The following is a 24,702-nucleotide window of genomic DNA, read 5'->3' on the forward strand; positions in this document are numbered from 1 at the left end:
TGATGTACTTAGAAGTTACTGTATCTTTGTCTCTTATGAAATGTAGGACCCTTGTTGAAAATTTCAACAAATGTTGTCACAATTTAAAAACAGAAGTTCTGTTTACCTTTATTAAAATCTTTCTGATAATTGGGTATACTTGCTCTGTATATGACATCTGATTTTACTATATCACTTATGTTCATGTTTATGTCCCAGTTGAATAAGCCAAGTGAGAGTCCAACAAAGTATACTTCTAAAAATACAATAAAGGGTTTTTTTTCCTACCTACCTTCAAATAACATAAATAAATGTTACTTACAGGTCATAGGTAAAAAATGAAAAATTTTCTTTTTTTTTTTATTAGTGAAAGACCATGAGGTACAGTTGTAGATTTACAAATTTTTGTGCTTGGGTTTCGGTTATACAATGATCAAATACCCATCCCTCCACCAGTGCCCATTTTCCACCACCATGGATAATATCCCTCCCACCCCCCATCCCCCACCCCACCCTGCCTCTGTGGCAGGGCGTTCGCCTTTGTTCTCTCTCTCCTTTTGGGTGCTGTGGTCTGCAAAAGAGGCATTGAGTGGCAAACATGTTCAGTCCATAGTCTACTTTCGACATGCATCTCCCCTCCTGGGAGGATCCTCCAAACACCCTGTATTTGGTGCTCCCTTCTCCATCTGAACTGCCCTTTCCCCTAGGATACCTGGCTGGCCTCTGAGCTATGGAGTAATCCTCCTGGTGTTGATCTCAGCTATTCTTGGGTATACAAATATGGAACGCTTCACGAATTTGCGTCTCATCCTTGTGCAGGGGCCATGCTAATCTTTTCTGTATCGTTCCAATGGAAAATTTTCTTAATTCCGCTAAAAAAATGATACAAAAGACGGTTAATAATAGCATTTATTTTATGCTTTATATGCTATTATAAAAGAATAATCTTAGTAATAATTCTAGAAATCTTCTTGTACAGTATAAGAATGTGCAACTCTTGTATTCTGCTGGTAATTGAAGCAGGATCTGAGAGTTCAGATACAATGTCACATAGTCATTTGACTATAGGTAGAGAAGGCTTGGGACCAGATTATGTTACGTTAAGGAAGAGAAGAAAAAAATAGTTAAGGGGAAACAGTTGGTCAAAATACATAGAAGCCCCCATAGAAAGACATATATCTTTTCATGTAAGTTCATCATATATTTGGAAAATAGGGATCAAGTGGAAGTTTACACATTCACATTCTGATGATGACCTTTGTTCAGAGATATGTATTACGACATAGAAGATTATCCATTTTTTTTAGTGAATTTACCTGTACATTAGCCAACTGACTAATGTTTCTATTGTCTGCACTACTAAATTGGATGAGTACTTGACAGAGATCTTAATAATAAATATCTAATTGTTATTGTTTTTTTGTCTTGTTATTCTCAGAGCAAAGATGGTCGACCTTTGTCAGTAAGGGATAAACGCTCCTTAAAACAATTTGAAGAAAGGTTAAGAACACTTAAGAAGAGAGAGAGACACTTAGAATTCATTGAAAATAGCTGTTGGACAAAATTCTGTGGCGCCTTACGTCCCCTGAAGGTGAATGGAGTTAAAAATAATTATACTGTCATTCTTCTTTCAGGCTTATACTGGTGATTCATAGATTGAGTTCTACTCTTCAGACCTTCCAGCATGGTGTTTAAGTAAATAGAGAATTTAGTTGTTTATTTGGGCAAGATATATAACCTCTCTTCATCTCTCATGTATACTGCAAATATTATGACAGTTGTTTAGACATTTAAATTAAAATACAAGCTATATTATGCTATTGCATATCTGGTAAGATTTTGCTTTTCTACAAATAAAAGTTCTGGTATTCATATTAGAAGTCGGGAGCATTAACAGAAGAATAAAACTTGCTTTTTCATTAAATGCTTGTGAAAATATGTTGAGCATATTTTTTTTCACATTTTTGCATTTTGCTTTTTATTTGTTTAAAAAATTTTAAAAAATATATTTAAACACTATTGTTTCGGGCATTTCGTTCCAACACCAATCCCACCACCAATGTGATCTTCTCTTTTCAGTTGTCCCCAGTTTGCCACCCACCCCCAACCCTGCCTTATTTTATATTTTTTTAATTACAACCAGCTGGTTAGTAGAATTATCAAAAAATTGTTCAGTAAAAGATTTGCGAAAATTGTTACATCTCACAACAGTGTTATTAAGATCATTGAGGACGTATGGAGATGTTTGTTGTTAGTTGAGCCTTCTGTGTTACTGTTTCTGCTTGTTGAGCTTAGCGGGCTTCTATGCTGCTTTTCCATCTAACTTTCTTTGCTCCTACTGGGCTGTCAGATATGTGGAACTGGATTGATTCTAGACCCCAGGGTTTTTTATTTATAAAATTAAGTAATTAATTAATTGTTTGGTTTTTTGGTCACATGGGAGATGCTTAGGGGTTCCTCTGGCTCTGTGATCAGAAATTACTCCTGGCTTTGTTCAGGGGACCATATTGGATGCCAGGGATTGAGCCCAGGTCGGCCATAAGTAAGGCAAATGCCCTACCACTGTACTATCTCTCTGGACTTCCCTAGAGTTTCTCTCTCTCTCTCTCTCTCTCTCTCTCTCTCTCTCTCTCTCTCTCTCTCCCCTCCCCCCCCCCCCTTTTTTTTATATTGCTTGCCACTCTTGAATTTTTGGCGAAGAGATACATATAAACAAACACTTACCTTTTTTAAAATTTAATTTTTTAATTGAATCGCCATGAGATACAGTTACAAAGCTTTCATGACTGAGTTTCAGTCATAAAATGACTGAACAACTATCCCTCCACCAGTGTACATTTTCCACCACCAGAATCCCCAATATCCTTCCCGCCACCCCTACCCCCCTGCCTCTATGGCAAGCACCTTCATTCTTACTCTCTCTTTACTTTTGGGCATTATGGGCAATACAGATACTGAGAGGTCATCATGTTTGATCTTTAGTCTACTCTCAGTACACATCTCCCATCCTGACCAATCCTTCCAGCCCTCGTTGACTTAGTGGACCCTTATCTATCCCAGCTGCCTTTTCCCTCACTTCATGAGGCAGGCTTCCAACCGTAGAGCAATCTTCCTGGCTCTTGTCTCCTGTCCTTGGGTGTCAGTCTCCTATTATGTTATTTTATACTGCACAAATGAGTGCAGTCCTTCTGTCTGTCCCTCTCTTTCTGACTCATTTCTCTTATCATGATACTCTCCATGTCCCATGCACTTATAAGCAAATTTCATGACTTCATCTTTCCTAACAGATACATAGTATTCCATTATGTAGATGTACCAAAGTTTCTTTAGCCAGTTGGCTGTTCTTGGGCATTCAAGTTGTTCCCAGATTCTGACTATTGTGAATGTTGCTGCAATGAACATGCAATTGCAGATGTCATTTCTACTGTGCTTTCATACACCCTCGGGATATATTCCCAGAATTGGTATTGCTGGGGGGCTGGAGCAATAGTACAGCCGTAGGGCATTTGCCTTGCACGCAGCCGGCCTAGACAAGCCGGGTTCAATTCCTCTGTCCCAGGTTCAATTCCTCCACCCCTCTTGGAGAGCCCGGCAAGCTACCAAGAGTATCTCGCCCACAAGGCTTTTGACGTATTCAATATGCCAAACACAGTAACAGTAAGTCTCAAAATAGAGACGTTACGGGGCCCACTCAAGAAAATCGATGAATAACGGGAGGACAGTGTTTGTTTTTGTTTGTTTGGTATTGCTGGATCATATAGAAGCTTCATTTCTAGATTTTGAAGAATGCTCATAATGTTTTCCAAAAAGGCTAAACCAGTCAGCATTCCCACCAACAATGAATGAGAGTCCCTTTCTCCCTGCATCCATACCAGCACTGGTTGCTCTTGTTCTTTTGGATATGTGCCAGTCTCTGTGGTGTGAGATGATATATCTCAGAGTTGTTTTGATTTGCATCTCCCTGATGATTAGAGCATTTTTTTTCATGTGCCTTTTGGCCATTCGTATTTCTTTTTTTTTTTTTTTGAGGAAGTTTCTGTTCATTTTTTTCTCCCCATTTTTTTTTTTTTGATTTTTTGATGGGGTTGGATTTTTTTCATGTACAATTCTACTAATGTCTTGTATATCCTGGATATTAACCTCTTATCTGATGAGTATTGGGAAAATATTTTTTCTCATTCAGTGGGCTCTCTCTGTATTTTGGTCACTGTTTATTTTGAGGTACAGAAGCTTCTTAGTTTAATCTAATCTCATTTATTTATGTTTGTTTCTACTTGCTTGGTCAGTGGTGTTTCATCCTTAAAGATGCCCTTGGCATCAGTGTCATGGAGGGTTCTGCCTACATTTTCTCCATGTACCTTATGGATTCAGATCTGATATTGAAGTCTTTAATCCACTTTGATCTGACTTTTGTGCCTGGCATTAGACAGAGGTCTGAGTTCATTTTTTTGCAAGTAGCTATCTAGTTTTCTGAGCACCACTTGTTGAAGAGGCTTTCCTTGCTCCACTTCACATTTCTTGCTCCTTTATCAAAGATTAAGTGATCATATATTTGAGAGTCTGTGACAGAATATTCAACTCTGTTTCATTGGTCTGCTGGTCTGTTTCTATTCTAATACCATGCTGTTTTAATTGATTTGTAGTGCAGTTTGAAGTTTCAGAAGGTGATGCCACCTACCTTTTTCCCAATGATTACTTTACCTATTCGTGGGCTTTATTATTTTATACGAATTTCAGGAATGTTTTGTCTCTTTCTTTGAAGAATGTCATGGGTATCCTTATATAGAGACTAGACCGCACTGAATCTGTATAGTGCTTTGGGGAGTGTTGCCATTTTGATGTTAATCCTCCTGATCCATGAGTGGAGGATGTGCCTCCATTTCCTAGAGTCCTCTTTTATTTCTTGAAGTAGTGTTTTGTAATTTTCATTGTATAGATCTTTTACCTCTTTAGTTAAGCTGATCCCAAGATACTTGGTTTTCAGAGGCACTATTATGAACGGGATTGTTTTTAATATCTCTTTTATTATTTGTATATAGAAAAGCCATGAACTTTTGGGTGTTGATTTTTGTTGCCTCCACTTTACTATACAAATCTGTTGATTCTCAAGGGTTTTCTGTAGAATCTTTAGGGTTTCCTAAGTATAATGCCATCCGCAAGTAGTGATAGCTTGACCTCTTCCTTTCCTTTCTGGATACACTTGATATTCTTTTTATTGCCTGCTATGACAAGGACTTCTAGTACTATATTTAATAAGAGTGACGAGAGTGAGTAACTTTGTCTTGTCCCTGATCTTAGGAGAGAAGGATTTTAGTTTCTCCCCATTGAGAATAATACCCGCTGTGGGCTTGTGATGGATGGCTTTGACGGTACTGAGGAAAGCTCCTTCATTTCCCATTTTGTTGAGAGTTTTTGTCATGAATGGGTGCTGGATCTTGTCAAATGCTTTCTCTGCATTTATTGATATAATTATATTGTTTTTAATCTTTCCTTTTATTGACATGTTATTTATGCTGATTGATTGTGAGTGTTAAACCATCTTTGCATCCCCAGGATGAATCCTACTTGGTTATGGTGTATGTGTCATTGGATTCTGTTTGCTAGGATTTTGTTGGGGATCATTGCATTTGTGTTCATCAGGGATATTGTCCTGTAATTCTCTTTCTTTGCGGTATCTCTCTCTCCTTTTGGTATTAGGGCCAAGTACTTAATTTAAAGCTATCATAATATGATCCTATTATGTATATCATAATATACAAAAGCAACTTGTGCTACTTGCCTTGGGCTTTTTGTAGATCTTTGTCTTATACAACATATCTATAATATATATAGATATATATATATATACATATATATGGAGCTGACATTTTAGTCACAAAAATTTTGTATGCATTAGTAAACAAGTTGTAATTTAAAAAGTGTGATGAATAGGAGGGTGAAAATTAGGCATAGTGAAGATAGAAAGTGGATTTGAGCTTGACCTTTTTTTTTTTTTGGTCCATAAGAGTAGATCACCATGAAGATGCCTGTTGCTCTTGTGATTTCACAGTGCCCTGTGTTCCCTACGTTATACACAACTTATTTCAGAGACCTGCGAGTTCACACTATGGACTTTGTTCTTAGCATTCAATTTTGAGTTTTTGTGGATCTTTACACTTATGCAACTAGTTAATTTAGCTCTCTAATCCTTTTCTCTTCCTTAAGATCTTGTTTTTCTGTGAAAATGGAAGCATTGTATGAAATGTATTAAGCTCAGATAGAGTGTGTATATATGCATACACACACAAACGCAATACAGTAACTCAGAAACTATAGTTGCTTTGTTTCAGTTTTATATCAGAGTTTTCAGCTTCTTAAAAATTGCCTGTAACTTAAGGGAGAATATTAGTTTTGTGTTGTAGTCACATAAAAATAAACATCTAATTAGAATAAGTTAATGGCTCCTTTAAACCACATTTATTTATAGTGCAGAACATTTTCCTAGCATGTAGCCTAATGTTCACTAAGTACTTTATCAAAATCTCCCTTGACAGAAAGGCATACTTTTAACTTAACAGATAATTGGTATTAGTAATTTGTGTATATTAAATTTTCATATAGAACTTGAGATTTCATAATGTATATACCTTTTACATGTTTCACTCACACATAGAAAGTTGTCAGTTCATGTCTATAATTATATCACATATTTTCTCTTTTATATTGTGCCAAAAATATGCATAATATATTAGAACTATTTGTGAGGGTGCATTTAGTGGTGTTAGTATATTTATAATATTGTACAGCCATCGCCTCTTACATTTCCAGAACTTTTTTGTCATTTCAAGTAGAAAATACTCTTCCATAAGTCATCAGGCTCTTTTCACTCTCTGTACACCCTCATTAATGACCTTTATCAGCTTTTGAATTTGCATTTTCTACATACCTCATGTATTTTTATTCTTTCGTCTGACTTCATTTTGAACAAAAAAATGAAAATAAAATCTTTGTTGTTCATCATTCATATTCTAGATGTAGATGTGTAGAATATACCACTTTTTATTTGTCCATCCATCTGTTAATGGACATCAGGGTTGTTTGCAGCTTTTGGCTATTAAAAAATAATGCTGCTGTGATAATTGGTATACAAGTATCTGTTTACAAACTTCTCTCATACATACTTGGAAATAGAATGGATCATATATGAATTCTTTAACTTTATGAAAAACCTTCAAAAGCACTGTAGCACTGTAGCACTGTCCTCCCGTTGTTCATCGATTTTGCTCGAATGGGCCCAATAATGTATCCACTGTGAGATTTGTTGTTACTGTGTTTGGCATATCGAATGCTCTATGGCTAGCTTGCCAGGCTTTGCCGTGTGGGCGAGATACTCTCGGTAGCTTGCCGGGCTCTCCGAGAGGGGTGGAGGAATTGAACCCGGGGCGGCCCAGTCAACCACATGCCCTACCGCTGTGCTATCACTCCAGCCCCGTGGTTTTCAAAAGAAGCTCATTTAATATTTCCAATATTAATGTACAAGTCCTGCTTTTTCATGTTTCTGGCAACCTTATATTATTTTTAAACAAAAAGTCTTATGGTTGTGAAGTGATACCCTATTACGGATTTGATTTGCAGTTCCCTAATAATTAGAGATGCTGTGCATATTCTCATTTGACTATCGGCTCTGTGTTTATATTTTTAAAGAAATGTTTAATATTTAAGTCCTGTTTCTTTTAAATTATGTTGTAGGAGCTGAAGGATAGTTCAGCAGGTAGGGAACTGGCCTTATATGCTGCTCACTCAGTTTGATCTCTGCCACCACATGTCTGCCCAGACTGCTAGGAGTAGTTTCTGAATGCAGAGCCAGGAGTAAGCCCTGAGCAGTGTCTGGTGTGTCCCACACAAAAGAAAAAGATAAATTATTTGTATTGGTTTGTTTTGGTGTGGTGTTAGATTTTTTATTTCTGAATATTAGCTCTCTATTAAAAACATGATTTGCATATTTTTTTCTATTCTGTGGGTACTTTCTTTATTCTTTGATTGTCCCCTTTGTGGCAGAAAGTTTTTAATTTTGATGAAGAACATTTTATTCTTTCGTGGAGTGTGCTTTTGGTCTGCTAAGTATAGTGCCATAAAGATTTGTTCCTGTGTTTTCTTTTAGGAGTTTAATATTTTTAGCTCTCACGTGTAGGTATTTTATCTTTGTTGAATCAATATTTGTAGATGGTGGTGAAGGGCAAGGATCTGACTTCCTTGTGAATACTCTTCTGCATATCAGTGCCCTTTTCTTGGTACTATTTGTTGAATTCTCTTCTTTGCCAGTGAATGGTGATTTATCATCATAATCAAATATTCTGGCATATCGAATACTCTCGGTAGCTTGCCGGGCTCTCCAAGAGGGGCGGAGGAATCGAACTCGGGTCGGCCATGTTGGCTGCGTGCAAGGCAAACGCCCTACCCGCTGTGCTATCGCTCGATATGCCAGACACAGTAACAACAAAGTCTCCAATGGAGACGTTACTGGGCCCACTCGAGCAAATCGATGATCAACGGGAGGGCCTTTACTCGAGCAAATCAAATATTATTTGATCATTTATGGGAAGGTATGTTTGTGGGTTTTGGTTTTATGTAATTGGGTTGTAAATCCTATAACTGTTTTTTTCTCAAGATTGTTTTGACTTTTATAGGTCCCCTGAGATTTCATAGAAACTTAAGGATATTTTTTCCTGTTTCTGCAAAAAATATTTGATTTTGATTAGTTGTACAGGTGCACATTGATTCTAGATCAATTTTAGTCAATTGACATTTTAACAATATTAGTTTTTCCAGTCCATGAGCATGAAATATCTCCATTTATTCACATCCTCTTTAATTTTTTAAATTTTTTTTTGCAGTTCTTAGTGTGTAGGTTGTTTGCTTTTTTTACTTCCAAGTATTTTATTCTTTTTGATGCTAAATAAAATATTTACTTAATTTAATTTTCCCATATTTTTCATTGATATTATGTTCAGACTTTAAAAAAAAGGTTTTAGTTTATTTGGATCAAACCTGGAATAACTAGTAAAATTTGTATTTCTTTTTGTCCCATTCTCTGTGAACCCCCAACAAACAATAAAACCTAAATAGAAATAAATTTTATAAAGGAAGCAAGCGTTCAAAAATAGAATTTTGTCGTACATTGGCAATGCTAAATTGGTGTTTTTATTTGGCAGAGGAGCCCAGGAGCCACTCTCAGCAATACTACTGAGCCATGGTTAGATCCAGAACCTTGGGAGGCCATGCAGTGCTAAGATTGAATTCAGGAGCCAGGGCTTGTATGTCGACACTCCACCATTTGTAGCTATCTCCCTGACCCACTTGATTGTTTTCAAAAGTCTGTGGGAATTGCGTTGGTTTAGACCAGGCCTCCTCAAGATGTATCGCTTGGCATGTTGAGTATTTTAAACTGAAGGCGTGAAAATCAAGAAAACTTTTTATCATTAACTACCCAGAAGAACTTAGAGAACCTCACCTGTAATAAGAATTGATAAACCACGAGTAGCACACCACATTTGATGGGGTTTAAAGTGGAAGGCACCCAATCTTAGGGCGAAGTATATTTATTCAGATATATATATATATATACAAATATATATATACACACATGTATATGTATATTATACTAATGTTACATATATATTATACTAGTATGTTACTAATTTCTTATAGAAGGACTTAATGGCTGCTGGGTGGATTACAACAATCTTCACATACTTTCCTCCTAGAAACCATTTTTGGATCGTTTTTAGCGGGTTATTCATAGAAAGCAATACAAAATAAATTACTTCAGTTGTACTTTGGGGGCAGAGTTTGGGGTTCGGGATGGAAACATTTTAAGTATGGTGGTGGGAAGGTGAATGGTGGTGGGATTGGTGCTTGAATATTAAATTCATAAAATATTGTGAACAATTTTATAAAAAAATAAAATGAAATTCAAAAAGAGTTAAGTACCAGGAATAAATTTTATGATCTTTCCTTATGGCAAGGCAAAATAGTTAGTGACAGTTCTTCATTTCATCATGTTAATTGCCGCCTTCCCCCATTGAAGCTTTAGCTCCTTCGTACCCCATCTTTTTGCTCAGGTGGTACGTAAGCTCACTTGACCGGAATGTCTTTAGGCCCCACACATCTGTGTGGGTGCCCTCTATGTACAAAATTGTTTGACTTCTGTTAATCTTTGTTTAATTATCTTAATAATAATAATAATAATATAAAAAAAAGAGCCTTGAAGGACCTGTTTTCTCCCATACAGAATATTTGCTTTTCTTTACTAATATCTCTGTCATGGGCTGGAGCGATAGCATAGCAGGTAAGGCGTTTGCCTTGCAAGCGGCCAACATGGCCGACCCGGGTTCGATTCCTCCTCCCCTCTCGGAGAGCCCGGCAAGCTACCGAGAGTATCTCGCCCACATGGCAAAGCCTGGCAAGCTCCCCGTGACGTATTCGATATGCCAAACACAGTAACAATAAGTCTCACGATGAAGATGTTACTGGGCCCGCTCGAGCAATCGAATAACGGGAGGACTGTGACCGTGATCTCTGTCATATTAAGATTCTCTGAGAATTTGGGACTGGAGTGATAGTAGAGCAGGTAGGCCATTTGCCTTGCACGTGGCTGACCCAGGTTTAATCCCCAGCATCCCATATGGTCCCCCAAGCACCCCCAGGAATAATTCCTGATTGCAGAGCCAGGAATAACCCCTGAGCATCACTGGTGTTACCCCGAAAAAAAGAAAAAAAAAACTCAGTACAAATTCTATTTAAGAGATATAACACATTTCCTTCCACACCTACAAGGTTTGTGTAGGATCTCCTGTGAAAATGTCTACAGATACGAATGTTTACTTTCTAATTTTACATAGTTATTAAATATTTAAAAAGTATTAGGTGTAAATTCCAAATTTTTACTTGGTAACTTCATTTGAGAGGTACTTTGGGATTTGGGCTGGAGAGATAGCACAGTGGTAGGGCAGCCGATTTGGGTTCGATTCCTCCGCCCCTCTCGGAGAGCCCGGCAAGCTACTGAGACTATGTCACCCCACGGCAAAACCTGGCAAGCTCCTCGTGATGTATTCGATATGCCAAACACAGGAACAACAAGTCTCACAATGGAGATGTTATAGGGCCCGCTCAAGCAAATTGATGAACAACAGGAGGACAGTGCTACAGGGCTTGGGTTTTGGGTGCTTCTTAATTTTAACAAAAGTAATTTATATTTTGGAGTATTTTGTGTTAAATATTTTTAGTTTTGTATGAAATATTTTATTTTTTTTAAATATTGTACTGCAGTACTATCATCCTGTTATCGATTTTCTTAAGTGGGCACCAGTAAACATCTTCATTGTGAGACTTCTTGTTACTGTTTTTGGCATATTGAATACACCACGGGGAGCTTGCCAGGCTGTGCTGTGCAGGCAGGATACTCTTGGTAGCTTACCGGGCTCACTGAGAGGGATAGAGGATTCGAACCCTGGTCAGCCACGTGCAAGGCAAACACCCTACCCAGTGTGCTATCGCTCCAGTCGTTTTTAAAATATTTTTAAATATTAAGTACTAAATTTTGTTATTTTGTATTAAATATTTGTCTTTTAGAGTTTTTGTAATGTACTGTGTCCTAGAGATTGCCAATAACTTTATAATAGGTGTGGATACTGATGTTCATATCATTAACTCACTTGTAAGTTATCCAACACATTTTTACATTGATACAGCAGTGAAGTTTAGATATTTAGGAAAGCTTGGATCAGGACTTAGAAATCAGTTAAATAAATTGAAAAGAAATCAGTTACTGATCACTTCATAACCTTGCTTTTGGTATATTTGTGTTTAAATACAACATTTAAAATATATTGTTGACTATAAGTTAGGAGCAGAAAAATAGGAGAAGGGTCAAGGTAGTTGCTTTGCACACAGCAAACTCAGTATGATTCCCAGTACTGCATATGGTTCCCCAAACACTAATTGGAGTGATCCTTGAGCACAGACCTGGAAGTAAGCTCTGAGAATCACTGGGTGTGGCCCCCGATCCGTCAACCACCAACCCAAATCCATCAACCACTAACCCCCGGGTTCAGGAGATAGTGAAAAGGTTTAAAGAGTGTGTTCTCTGCAAGTTCATCTTTATGTTCTAAATGGAGTAATATGTTACTTTACTTATTTTAACCTTTCAGAATTCTTAAGTATACTGTAATTATATTCAATAAGATGAGAAATATTCCTAACTCTTCTGATATTATTAATTCCTATCAGTTGTAGCCAAAGATACAGCCAAAAATACCTATGCTTAATAGGAATTTTCTCTTTTTTTGCATTGGCTTTGTTTACTCTTTAGTGTCCTTATTTCTACAACATAGGGAAGATTATTAAGGGGGGAAAGGAGCTTAGTTGTTACCAATTTAGATTTCATCCATTTTGTTTTGAAATTTTATTTCTTGTAAACTCATTTTCAGTACATTTTTTTTACTGTCATCTCTGTAGTTCATTGAATATAAGGAAATGTATTCCACCAATTACAGCGTTTAACAAATTTCTTCAGATAATTTATTTACCTGTTTCTTCAGTGATTTTTCTATCTCAGGAACATTGTCAGTTACATAGGCTTTTCTGGACTGTGACACAAATTATATATATTTGGAAAATCTCATTACTTCTACCTGAAGATGTTCCAAGTTTTTCATAACAGGTTAATATAACCTGATTAATTTGGATGTTGCATGTGTGTTAGTCTTAATGCCCTTCAATTAACTTTGAGGTTTATATTTGTGTGTAACTGAATATAAATCTTTTATTTAGCCTACCAAAGCATCTCATTTATTTACTTAATAATGAAGATTTTTAAGTGTTTTGTCTCGTTTGTGTATACTTACTAAATAGTTTCAGATTAAAAGTTTAATTGGCAAATGCCTAGGAGTATATGCTAAATTAAAATGTTTCTAGGATCATTTTAGTTAGATCATTATCATGCTAAAAATCACAGAACATAATTGTTTTGTCCTTTTAATATGTTTTTTCATAACTGTATTTTAATGATTTTTTTTTTTTGCTTTTAGATCATTTGGGGAATATTTTTTATTCTAGTTGCATTGCTATTTGTAATTTCTCTCTTCCTATCAAAGTAAGTATATTTCTGAAAGCACTTGTACCAGTTCTATGATGTTTTACATTTTGTAGATGAATTTCTTTAGTGTAACCCAGAATGGATATACTACTTTCTGGGGGGTGCTAAATGATCCAGTGGGGTATTAGTTTATTGGATGCAGTTTGGGAGGGGGATCACTTTCTATTTGTTTACTTAAAAAAGGTAGATTTCCAGAGTAGAGCTTCGTGAATTTTCTTTTTATTCCTGCCAGTTTGGGAAACCTTAGTAGTCTGTTCATCTTAAGTAGCTGTTTTACCTGGCACAGTTCAGTCTGAGTCATCACATATGGTCCCCCAAGCACTGCCAGGTGTTACTCCTACACACTGCTGGTATGGCCCCAAGGCAAACAAAATGGAATTTCTTCATTTCATAGCAATACCTTTAAGATACACGGAGTTTAATTTGCTGTCCCTGATTTTCTTTAGCTGCATTGAACTTGTAGGTTTATGTTCTTTTTAAATAAACTGAAAATGTGTTAGTATAATATATAAAATCACTGTAATTTTATTCTTTTTTTATTTTTATTTTTTTGTTTTAGTTTGGATAAAGCCCTGCATTCAGCTGGCATAGATTCTGGTTTCATAATTTTTGGAGCTAATCTGACTAATCCACTGAATATGCTTTTACCAATACTACAAACAGTAAGTATACAGTCAACCTTTTAATTAATTAGTTAATTTTTATTTTGGCCCACACTCAACAAAAGTACTCAAGGCTTACTCCTGACTATGTGCTCAGGGTTCACTCCTGGAGGGCTCCAGAGACCCTATTGGGTGCTGGAGATTGTACCTTGGTTGTACACAAGCAACCGCTTTACTCTCTCTCCAGCTCCCAAACTTTTAGACCCTCATGCCCTTTAAATTATATTAACATACCTATCAATACTTCTTGTACCCTAGAATAATGTTTATTTACATAGTATTTTTATATTGATGCTGAGTTTATGTATATAGGGTTTGATTTTGGAATATGTTATAAACCTATGGTGAATTTTTCCAAGCAATGTCTGCATCTGATTACTTTTTCTTCCCTCTTCTTTGTTGTTGTTTCTGTGGTGTGTACCTACAGGGATCACATACACTTAGTTGCCGTGCTTGCATGCTTGGTTTTGATGCTCCTCAGGAGTTTCAAAGTTGGTTGCTGGCTTGAATATTTTCAGTATTTTCGTTGCGTACTTGTCAGTACACACAGACTTTCCTAGTGGTGCTTGTGCACATATTGATTGGTTGCAGTCCACTGGACATTTTGCACTTTGTTGTGGCACTGGACGTCCCAAACAACATCAGGCATGTGGGATGGTACCAGGGATTGAACTTTTTTGTTTGCTTTGTGTGGTCAGTGCTCACTTTCATTCTGTACCCCGGGATCATTCTTGGCAGTACTGGGGGTTCATGTGGTGCTGGGGATGAAACCCAGGTCATCACATGAAAGGCAAGAGCCCTACCCACTGTACTATCTCTCCAGACCCCAGTACTTGAACTCTTGACGTTACTAGCCTCTCGCATGTGAGACAGGAGCTCTATTACTAAGCTGTCCCAGAGCCTGCATTTTTGAATTGGGGGAGGGGGGTGGGCTTTAAGGGAACATGGACCGCTCCTGGCTATGTTCACAGATACTGTAGCTCTGTGCTCAGTGCTCACCCCTGGCAGTGTCCTCCTGCCTCACTTTTAATTTTTAATCATGTTTTGTTCCATATATAAACATACTTATTTTGTTACAGACTTTTTTCCTTAGGGTAACTTTTTCCTTAAGATAATGATACAGAGCCATTTGTTTAATATTTATTGAATTAGTAGCTCAACTAAATCAGTGTTGATTGTAAATTATGATTTGCCAAATAGAAGTAATATGTTCCATATGATGTTTAGAGCTCTTATTATGTATTAAATTCAGTTACATCTTTTCCAGGTTTTTCCTCTTGATTATATTCTTATAACAGTTATCATCATGTACTTTATTTTTACCTCAATGGCGGGGATTCGAAATATTGGCATCTGGTTCTTTTGGATTAGAGTAAGTATGTGTTACAACATTTTTCTGCAATTTTTTCTGTTTCATGTATGCTGTGCATTATTGATAGTTATCATAGATTGATTATATAGATTATTTTACAAAAGGGATGGCAATGTAAACTTTTTTCTTAATGTTAACTATAAAAGTTCTTTTTCTCTAGAGCAGTCTTGCTTGAGCAGTTATGTTCTTGCCGCCTCTGTATACACATTGGCACTGCCTAGAGGAGACATTTTCTGTTGTTAGTATGAGAAGGTGTTGCTTAGCATTGATTGCGTAAAGGCCAGGGACTCTGTTAAGGGTCTCTTCTGCTCTCCTGACTCCAGCAGGCATATCAGCTCCAGTGTTAGTAGTGTCAAGACCCCTATTCTAGACATTGTATATCCATTAAGTGTCTTGGAATGCATGCAAGTGTATTGAAGTACAAAGAAATGCACTGGAGCTAAAAAGATGGCCCTTTCAATTTTGAGTTAAAGATTGCTGCATGGTTAGAGAAGGGGTTACTTTCATCTCTTTCTAATTGAAGATTATTGATATATAGTATGTTGATTTCTTTATATACTCTTCTTAAGATAAATTAAGAATTTCTAAATGAAGCTGTAACAGGTAAAGACAACCTCAAACTGAAAAGAAAAATCCAATTAAATAGTGACTTTGCTTTAGTACCTCAAAATATTAAGCTCAGTATCTCTGTAATCCTTTTGGATTTACTTATGATTTTAATATGGCTATTATAGCTTTATTTATATATGCAAGTTACATAGAGAAAAGAGGAGATTGGAAGAAGAGATGAGATTTATATTAATAAAACAAGACTTTCCCATAAATGTCCAGTAAATTTCTGCTTTTCTTTTAATTTTTAATATTTCTTACAACTGCCACGACTAGCAGTGAGGGATACTGGGAAATGTGTATTTTTAGGTGATTGTACTGTTATCTCATGCAGAACTGGAATTGTATTACTGAATATTGTATTATAATTAGTAAGGAAGTGGCATCTTAGTTGCTAAAAGTATGCTCTGATACTGAAATGAAACAAATTGCTAGTTTCTTGTATTTGTAAGTCTGTGTTTTAGTTTCCCTTTAAGTGTAGACACATTTGAAAGTAGATTATTATAAACAAAGTGCATAGCAGAGTATAATAGATACAAGCGTGTCATAAAAATAATTATAAATACAGAACATGTCCTAATGCAGTAATTATATAAAATCTCAAATATATTATTAAAACATAGCTTAAACTCATTCATTTTTATCTTTAATAGTTAAGATTTCTTACCTCTGAATGTGTAATGTTCTTATGCAATAAATTAAGACTATTTGGGGATAGACCGTGCAGATACTGGTATATTCTCTTACATTGAATTTATAATAGATCACTTATCTATAAATAAATGTAATAGAGAGAAATTGGTACCTTGGTGGTGGTTGTGGTGGTAACACAAATTTTGGAGGTGCATTAAATTACACCCCTAAAAGAAAAAACAATTGGATAAACCAATGTTACCTCAAATAATATACGTATAATAAAAAGACAAATATAAATATAAGTTTATAGAGGAAATAATCATCTTTATCATTATAATTATTTGAAATGATTAAAAATTCTTAGTGTTTACTTTAGTATAAGTAGTTAAACTCTGTTCCTTGTACCTTAAAACTGTGTTCCTTATACCTAACGTGCAAATGGAACTAGAATCTTGTAGATAAAATATGTTACTGAAATATTTTATTCTTTATTTCTAGTTATACAAAATCAGAAGAGGTAGAACCAGGCCCCAGGCACTCTTGTTTCTCTGCATGATACTTCTGCTTATCGTACTTCATACTAGCTACATGATTTATAGCCTTGCTCCTCAATATGTTATGTATGGAAGCCAAAATTACTTAATAGAGGTAAGTGGAAATTTTAGGACTTAATTATTTTGAAGTTTTAAAATAGTTATATTAAAACTGGAGTGATAGCTCAACAGGCTGGAGCTTTGCTTTGCATAAAGGAAGTTCTGGTTTTATGTGGTACCAACTGATCCCCCAAACACAAACAAAGCCCCGAGCATTGAGCTGGAAGGAAACTCTGAGTACCACCACACCACCAGTTAAAGATCCAACTCCCTCCCCTGCTTTAAAAAAAAAACAAAAAAAAAAGAAACAAAAGCCAAAAACAAGAGTGATGCTTAAGGAAAAAGGAACTTCAATCTTTAAGAAAGTCATGAAAAAATTGGTTCAATAGATTAAGGTTAACATTGCTAAAATTTGTTTTTCATTCTATTTTTGAGTATATTCCTAAGTCTCATTATGCTTTTAAAAAGTAACACACAGTTTCTTTTTAATAGTTGACTGTCTCATGATGCTGAGCCACTAAACTTTATTTCAACAATTTGTTAACATAAACAATATTTTCAGAATAGTATTTTAGGGGCTGGAGCAATAGTACAGCAAGTAGGGTGTTTGCCTTGCACGTGGCCAACCCAGGTTCGATTCCCAGCATCCCAGATGGTCCCCTGAGCACCGCCAGGGGTAATTCTTGAGTGCAGAGCCAGGAGTAACCCCTATGCATTGCCAGGTGTGACCCAAAAAAGCAAAACAAAACAAAACAAAAATAGTATTTTAGCTAGTTTTAATAAATTGCTCTGCCAAAATCAAAGCATGTGTATATACTTTAACTTCTTTAATGTGACAAGTATCTTTTTTTCTGTTAAACTAATTTCATATTGCTTTTTCAAGAGCCTAATAGTAATTGGGTAAATAGTTTGGAGTTTTTGACAGTCCAAATTACTTTGATCACCTATTTTTAAATTACACCAGTGCTGTTTTCTTTTTTAGTCTGTTTTTAGTCTGTTTTTTAGTCTGTTTTCTTTTCCTAAAATACCTCTCAAGCTTATTTCCTAGCATTTCAAGTCATATCCATTTTCAGGTATGGAATTTGCCCTATGGTTTATTCTGCCTTGATCATTCCCATTTATTTTTTTATATATATACTTTTTCCGGGCTGGAGCTAGCACAGTGGGTAAGGCATTTGCTTTACATGCGGCTAGCCAGGCCAACCCGGGTTCAAATCCTGTGCCCCTCTCGGAGAACCTGGCAAGCTACCCGTGGGGTATTCAATATGCCAAGCACAATAACAACAGGTCTCACAATGGAGACGTTACTGGACCCACTCAAGCAAATCAGTGAACAGCGGGAGGACAGTGACAGTGACATACTTTCTCCATTTTTTTTTTACTTTAATATGTAATTAGAAACAAAAATAGTCTAGCAAGCACATCACACTCGTAATTGTATCATTCATAATATTTCTAGGTATTTGAAACTGAGTACATTGAAAATTATTGTAGGTGGGGACTTTCCATTTACAGTCAGAAAATAAAGTGATACACAGATGGCCTAAGTGTGAGTTACATGATATGCAAAAGTCATTGACTCTTTCATTTCCCCCCCTGAGGTGCTAGGGATTAAATTCAGGCCTAACAAGCAAGGTATGTTTTCCTATTGCTGATCATTAAATTTTAGTTTTTACTTCCTTCAGCTTTTTATTTTGTCATTGCCTTATCTGTATCTTGTTCAAATAGGTTGTACCCACTAAACATCTTTTTTATTTTTTGTGGGGTTGGGGGTCCATATCAAGGGCATATTCCTGGTTTTGTGCTCAGCGCTCACTCTCGGAAGAGCTTAGGGGACCGTATAGGATGCAGGGATTGAACCTGGGTTGGCTGTGCTAAACATTTGCCCTACCCTCTGGCCACTTAAACATCTTTCTGTGCATGCATGAGTGAAGATCATTCTTCTACATGGATAAAGATTATTTTGTTGTTGTTGTTGTTGTTCTGTAGTTTACATTCTATAAATAGACCATTTCTCTGGGAGGAAGCCCCATTATTTAACATCAAACTCTAGAGGTTGGAAAAATACATTAATATTAAATTTGCTGTTAATCTTTTCTTATTTCAGTTTGACATACAATTTATCTTTCAGTGTGTTAGCTATAAATAGTTTCACAGGAAACAGTATAAAGTTGGTAGTGTTTACTTTCTAATAAAAATTATGTTGATATATTTGCATTTTACCCACATATTTTATCTTTCAGAGCAATATAACTTTTGATGGCCATAAAGGCAATTCTACTCCTGTGCCAAAGAGATGTGATGCAGATGCTCCTGAAGGTAACACAGCTTTCATCAGCTATCTTAGAATTTATAGTTCTATTTAAAATTTTGAATCATATATCAGATGCTTCATTTACTCTATGCTGACTATCTGGATTCTATTTTATTCCTTTGAAAAAAATTTTCATTTTATTTCTTTTCAGATTTTTATCTCAGACTCACATTAAAGTTTGGTCTATTCGCTAGAGCTAAATTTTCTGATCAGCTTTTTTATTTCTTATTGGAAAGTTTACTCTGACTTGTGAATATGTAACTTAGAGAAAATAAGATTGTAAGCACACTTATAAGATTTGTTTTAACTTTGCCATTATTCTTGGTTTCTAGGTATCTAATTACTGAATATATCTAGTTACTTTAATTATCTAATCGAATGTTTAATTGTCCCAGTTGTCGCAAGGTCTTTGATTTTTGAAAGCCCACAAGATGTCAAATTTTCACTTGAAATTTTAGCCAGTCTCTGTGCCAAATGTATTCTTCCCTATCCCCTCAGTCCAAAACTATGAAATGGAAAACCCTCCTGTACAACTTCAATTAAGATACAAATTCTTTATATATTGTGTAAGATGTTAAGAATTTGACCCTTATCTATATCCCTTATCATAATTGTTCTGTTCTCTATTTGCTCCAAACTCAAAACATTGACCTGCAAAACATTTTGAACTAGCTCTAAGAGGTTTGTTTGTGTTTTCACTTTGCATATTTATTATGTGTATATATACATATGCATTCAAATAAACTTTGAATATGCATTCACATAAACATGTAAGGGCTGGAGCAACAGCACAGTATGTAGGGTGTTTGCATTGCATGCAGCCAACCAGGGTTTTTGATTTCTCTGTCCCTCTCTGAGAACCCGGCAAGCTACCAAGAGTAACTGACCCTGGTTCAATTCTTCCGTCCCTCTCCGAGAGCCCGGCAAGCTACCGAGAGTATCCCGCCTGCATGGCAGAGCCTGGCAAGCTCCCCGTGGCGTGTTTGATATGCCAAAAACAGTAACAATAAGTCTCACAATGGAAACGCTACTGGTGCCTGCTCGAGCAAATCAATGAACAATGGGAGGACAGTGCTACTGCTACAGTGCTATACACACACACATACACACATATGTTTTTGGTTTTGGAGTCACACCTAAAGTACTGAAGACTTACTCTTGGTGGTGCTTGAGGGGACCAGATGCAGTGCTGGGAGATCGAATGAGAGTCATCTGTATACTAGACAAGCTCACTGAGTGCTGACTCCCCAGCCCCTGTATTTCTGACCCTAACACTTCACTCTGAGTGTTCATTTTCATTCATGTATAATTTTATACGTAAAATTAACTTTTTGAAGAAAATGGTCAAATTTTTGCAGTGGGTCATTAATAGAAAAATAAAGCTGCTCAGGATTTCAGAATTTTAAGCTGGAGAGAACACTGGAGTTAAGGCACTTTCCTTGCATGCAGCTGTAGTCCTAACCACCATATATTGGTCCCGTAGCACCATGGGTGTGGCTCCGTACCCTGCCAAAAAATAAGAGTGAGTTTGTGAATATAGTAATAGATACTCTAAAATAGTAGAAAAAAGTAATCAAAAGATGATGTCTATTCCAATAGAGCCATTTGTCTGAAAATAATTTAAAGATTTGCATTGCACCGGTAAAAGTGACTTTAAAATGTTCCTCAGGCGCCAGTGAGGTAGTATAATAAATAGGTAAGGAGCTTTTCTTGCATGCAGTTGACCCGGATTTTAATCTGAAGCATTGTTTATGTTCTCCTAGTGACACCATGCTAAGGATCATGCCTAAATCTAAGAGCAGAGCCAAGAGTAGATCCTGAGGAGAGAACATTGGAATTAAGGCACTTTCTTAAGTGTCGCCAGCTCTCCCAAAGTCAAAATAAATAAGATAGATTGCTCCTGCGTGTGAGGAAGGTGGGCTCAAAGGGCAGGAGCTTATTATTTGCATCTTTGAGTCCCAGGTACGATCCCCAGCACTGCATGGTTGCCTGAGGAGTCCTGGGAACAGGACTAGGCTAGAAACAGCCCAAATATCTCCAGGTGTCACCTCCAAAGTGGAAGAAACAAAATATCCCTGTATTGATGAACTGATTGAATTTGTTTATTATAGGACAAGAAGCATTAAACACATATGTTCAGTTATAAAATTTTTCAGTCTAGTCTAATTTGCAGTGATTAAAATTACTCCATTTGAAACCATTTAATATATTTCTCAAACATTTGCATTGATTTATGCCTTAAAATGTTACTTTGCAGTACAAATACACACCTCTTATATCTATGGATTTGATTTTTTCCCCAACTTTTTATTTTTCACCTTATCATAGCTTAAAATGTTAACTTTGTACGGACTAGAGATATGATGAGAGAAATATGCTCATTGAATTTGGGATGGCATGGTGATTTGTAATGAGAGTATTCAAATATGAGAGAAAGGATAAGAAACACTTTCGGCTATGATATTCATCATAAGGATAGAGATGGGAGGAATGGAATGTGTGGTGATGTTCTGCTATCAGTATTGAAGTACAAACCAGGAAATCTCACCAAACAGAAATAATCAACAGTGCTATTTGTGACTTTTTCATGGGAACATTTGATAAGAGGAGATGGGTATATAATAAAGGTGCCACAGAGTGCCTCGTAGGATATTTAGAAGTATAAATGAGGCACTCCGTGGCACCTTTATTATATATACCTTGCAGGTAACAGCTTTCTGAGAATGATTTTTAGATTGAGAAATAGACTCTACACTGCTGTACCTAAAATTGTTTTTGAGGAAAACTAAACTCTGGAAAGATGTTGAAACAACAGTTTCTAACAATGCACTGTTCTCGTCTTTGATAACTACATTTTGGAGATTTCTTTTTTTCACATAATATTTTGTTCATGTATAGCCTGCTCTAGTATTCATTACATAAACAGAAAAATTTATAGAAAATGGTTTTGAGTATTATAACGTTTAGGATTCAAAAGTGAGTCTTTCATTTGAAATAGATGTACCTTGTGCTTAAAATTCTCTCCTAGGGAATAGAATGATTCAGCAGTTATCTTAGGGAGAATACAAATCATACTTGGTTCACAAGGTTCTCATACAATGCTAACATTAGTTAATTTATGTTAACAGGTAATACATACATTATATGTTCAAAATGAATCAGCTGAGCAAATGGGGGGGGGGGGTGTCTTCCAGGCAATGCTTAGGCCTCTCCTTGGCCTCTCCTCCTAGCAGTACTCATTGGCTGGCTCTTCAGAGCTAGGGCCTGGAAATCCAGTGCTACCGTCCCCTGCTCTGTGGAAGATTATCCAGGCCACCTCAGCACCATGCAGTACTCAGGAGCTTCCAGAATTAACACCTGACAGTACTCAGGAGCCTCCACAGCTGTACCCTCCAGTGCACCTCAGAGCACCATGTGTTGCTGAGGATTGACCTAGGGATCAGCCACATTGCAGGCAGCACCTTAACCCAGTACTCTCTGCCTCTCAAATTTTATATTTCATCAGCCTCGATAGAAAAGGCATATTTCTGTTTCTATATTTTAATTAGTACTTAATTTTATATGCATTGATATTTTGTCAGTTGGGTGTGTGTGTGGGGGGGGTATATATATATGGGCTGGAGTGATAGCACAGCGGTAGGGCGTTTGCCTTGCACGCAGCCAACATGGCCGACCCGAGTTCGATTCCTCTGCCCCTCTCAGAGAGCCTGGCAAGCTACCGAGAGTGTCTTGCCTGCTCGGCAAAGCCTGGCAAGCTACCGGTGATGTATTCAATATGCCAAACAGTGTGTGGAAATTGCAGTCACAAAACCCACATACCCTAATTTTCAACAGATTATAGCTCAGTGAGATACGATCTGACACAGTGGAGTTTGGCCGGGGCCATGGCAGCAATTTTGGATTGTGGAAGCAAGATTTGAAGGAACTATACAGAGTGTGTATTCTCTTATATACATTTTCCTTCTCTCTCAGAGAGCGTGGCAAGCTACCGAGAGTACCCCACCCACATGGCAGAGCCTGGCAAGCTCCCTGTGGCATATTCAATATGCCAAAAACAGTAACAATAACAGGTCTCATTCCCCAGACCCTGAAAGAGTCTCCAATACAGGAGAGGCTGCTAAAATGTCAGGGCTGGGACAAATGGAGACGTTACTGGTGCCTGCTCAAGCAAATTGATGAAAACAGGAATACAGTGATAGATATGTTTGTGTATACATATACATACATATTTAGCTTAAGCCTACTAAATCAGAAATTCTAGTGATGTACTCAGTTGCCTGTATTTTAATGAGCTCTTAGAGTGATTCTAATGCTGCATTGGTCTAAAGAAAGAAGGAGGCCTTGGGGATGGAGAGATAACATAGCGGGTGGGGCGTTTGCCTTGCAAGCGGCCTACCCGGGTTTGATTTGCAGCATCCCATATGGTCCCCTGAGCACCACCAGGAGTAACCCCTGTGCATCGCTGGGTGTGACCCAAAAATTTAAAAAAAAAAAAAAGAAGAAGAAGGTGGCCCACTTAGAAGGAAGTGTTAAGTAGAGTGGCAAAAGCTACTATATACTGAGAATATTTACCTCCAAGCATCATGTGAGGGTAAACCATACATGAAATTCTTATTTCCAGAAAATCAAAAATTACATTGACCTTAGTGTCAAGAAAACCATGAAGGCAAGAATTAACATTTGTGAGAAATAGCCATAGGTTAGTAGTGAAAATACATACCATCATTGTGACTTTGTTCATTATAATTTCAGACGGGCAGAGCTGTATTTACAAAGCACAAATATAAATCCCCACTTGTGGCATGTAGCTTATTCCTAAGCTTCTAGAAATCTTCACAAATAAACACAAAAGAAGGCATTACATTAGAGTCATGTATTCAGGCACACAAATAGCACCATAACAGAACTGGAAGAAAGAAGAGAGAAAATGGCTTGAAAGTACCTGATACTGGTGTTATCAACACACACTGTCGAACATCTAATTATGAACAAAGAGATAAAAGACCAGCACAAAATATTGGCAGGGAACAACAAACTGCGAGTTTATAAAGAATGAAAGCCTTGTTCAGTTGTAAATGAAAAAAGTGCCGTGTAGAAAAGAATTTAAGGTAATTGAAATAAGCTCAGTTTAGGTCACTACAGATCGGAACCAAATCTTTATAGATTATTAATTCTAAGAGGAAAAGTAGTAGCTATGGCAGCTCTTCATCTGTTCTAGGTGAACAAAAGTGGCGACACTGAGGGACAGTGTATCATGTGCCTTAGGGTACGACACCTTTTGAAGAAAGAAAACATGAATTATATCATTAAGAAATACCAAACAAACCCAAACTGACAACAAATTTGGTTAAAAGAAAAAGGGTTGTTTGCTTTGAAAAGTCAGTAAGCCTCTGAAGGCAAAG

The 24,702-nt window shown here is 36.7% G+C and overlaps 1 protein-coding gene and 1 non-coding gene across 2 annotated transcripts in view; one reads left to right on the plus strand and one right to left on the minus strand.

Moving 5' to 3' along the window:
- The window catches only part of LMBRD1 (LMBR1 domain containing 1), an 82,076-nt gene that overhangs the window by 45,540 nt on the left and 11,834 nt on the right, over positions 1-24,702 (plus strand). Inside the window, exons 9-14 of the mRNA XM_056109694.1 lie at positions 1,418-1,570; positions 13,047-13,111; positions 13,674-13,776; positions 15,044-15,148; positions 16,892-17,041; positions 19,230-19,305. Coding sequence (XP_055965669.1) covers positions 1,418-1,570; positions 13,047-13,111; positions 13,674-13,776; positions 15,044-15,148; positions 16,892-17,041; positions 19,230-19,305 — 652 coding nt within the window. The remainder of the gene's footprint in view (positions 1-1,417; positions 1,571-13,046; positions 13,112-13,673; positions 13,777-15,043; positions 15,149-16,891; positions 17,042-19,229; positions 19,306-24,702) is intronic.
- LOC130019475 (U6 spliceosomal RNA) lies at positions 754-859 on the minus strand. Its single transcript, XR_008791803.1, has one exon. It is a non-coding gene; the product is annotated as a U6 spliceosomal RNA (small nuclear RNA).

This window comes from Sorex fumeus, unplaced genomic scaffold, assembly GCF_029834395.1.
Source record: "Sorex fumeus unplaced genomic scaffold, SorFum_2.1 ptg000008l, whole genome shotgun sequence".
NCBI classification, from domain to species: Eukaryota; Metazoa; Chordata; class Mammalia; order Eulipotyphla; family Soricidae; genus Sorex; species Sorex fumeus.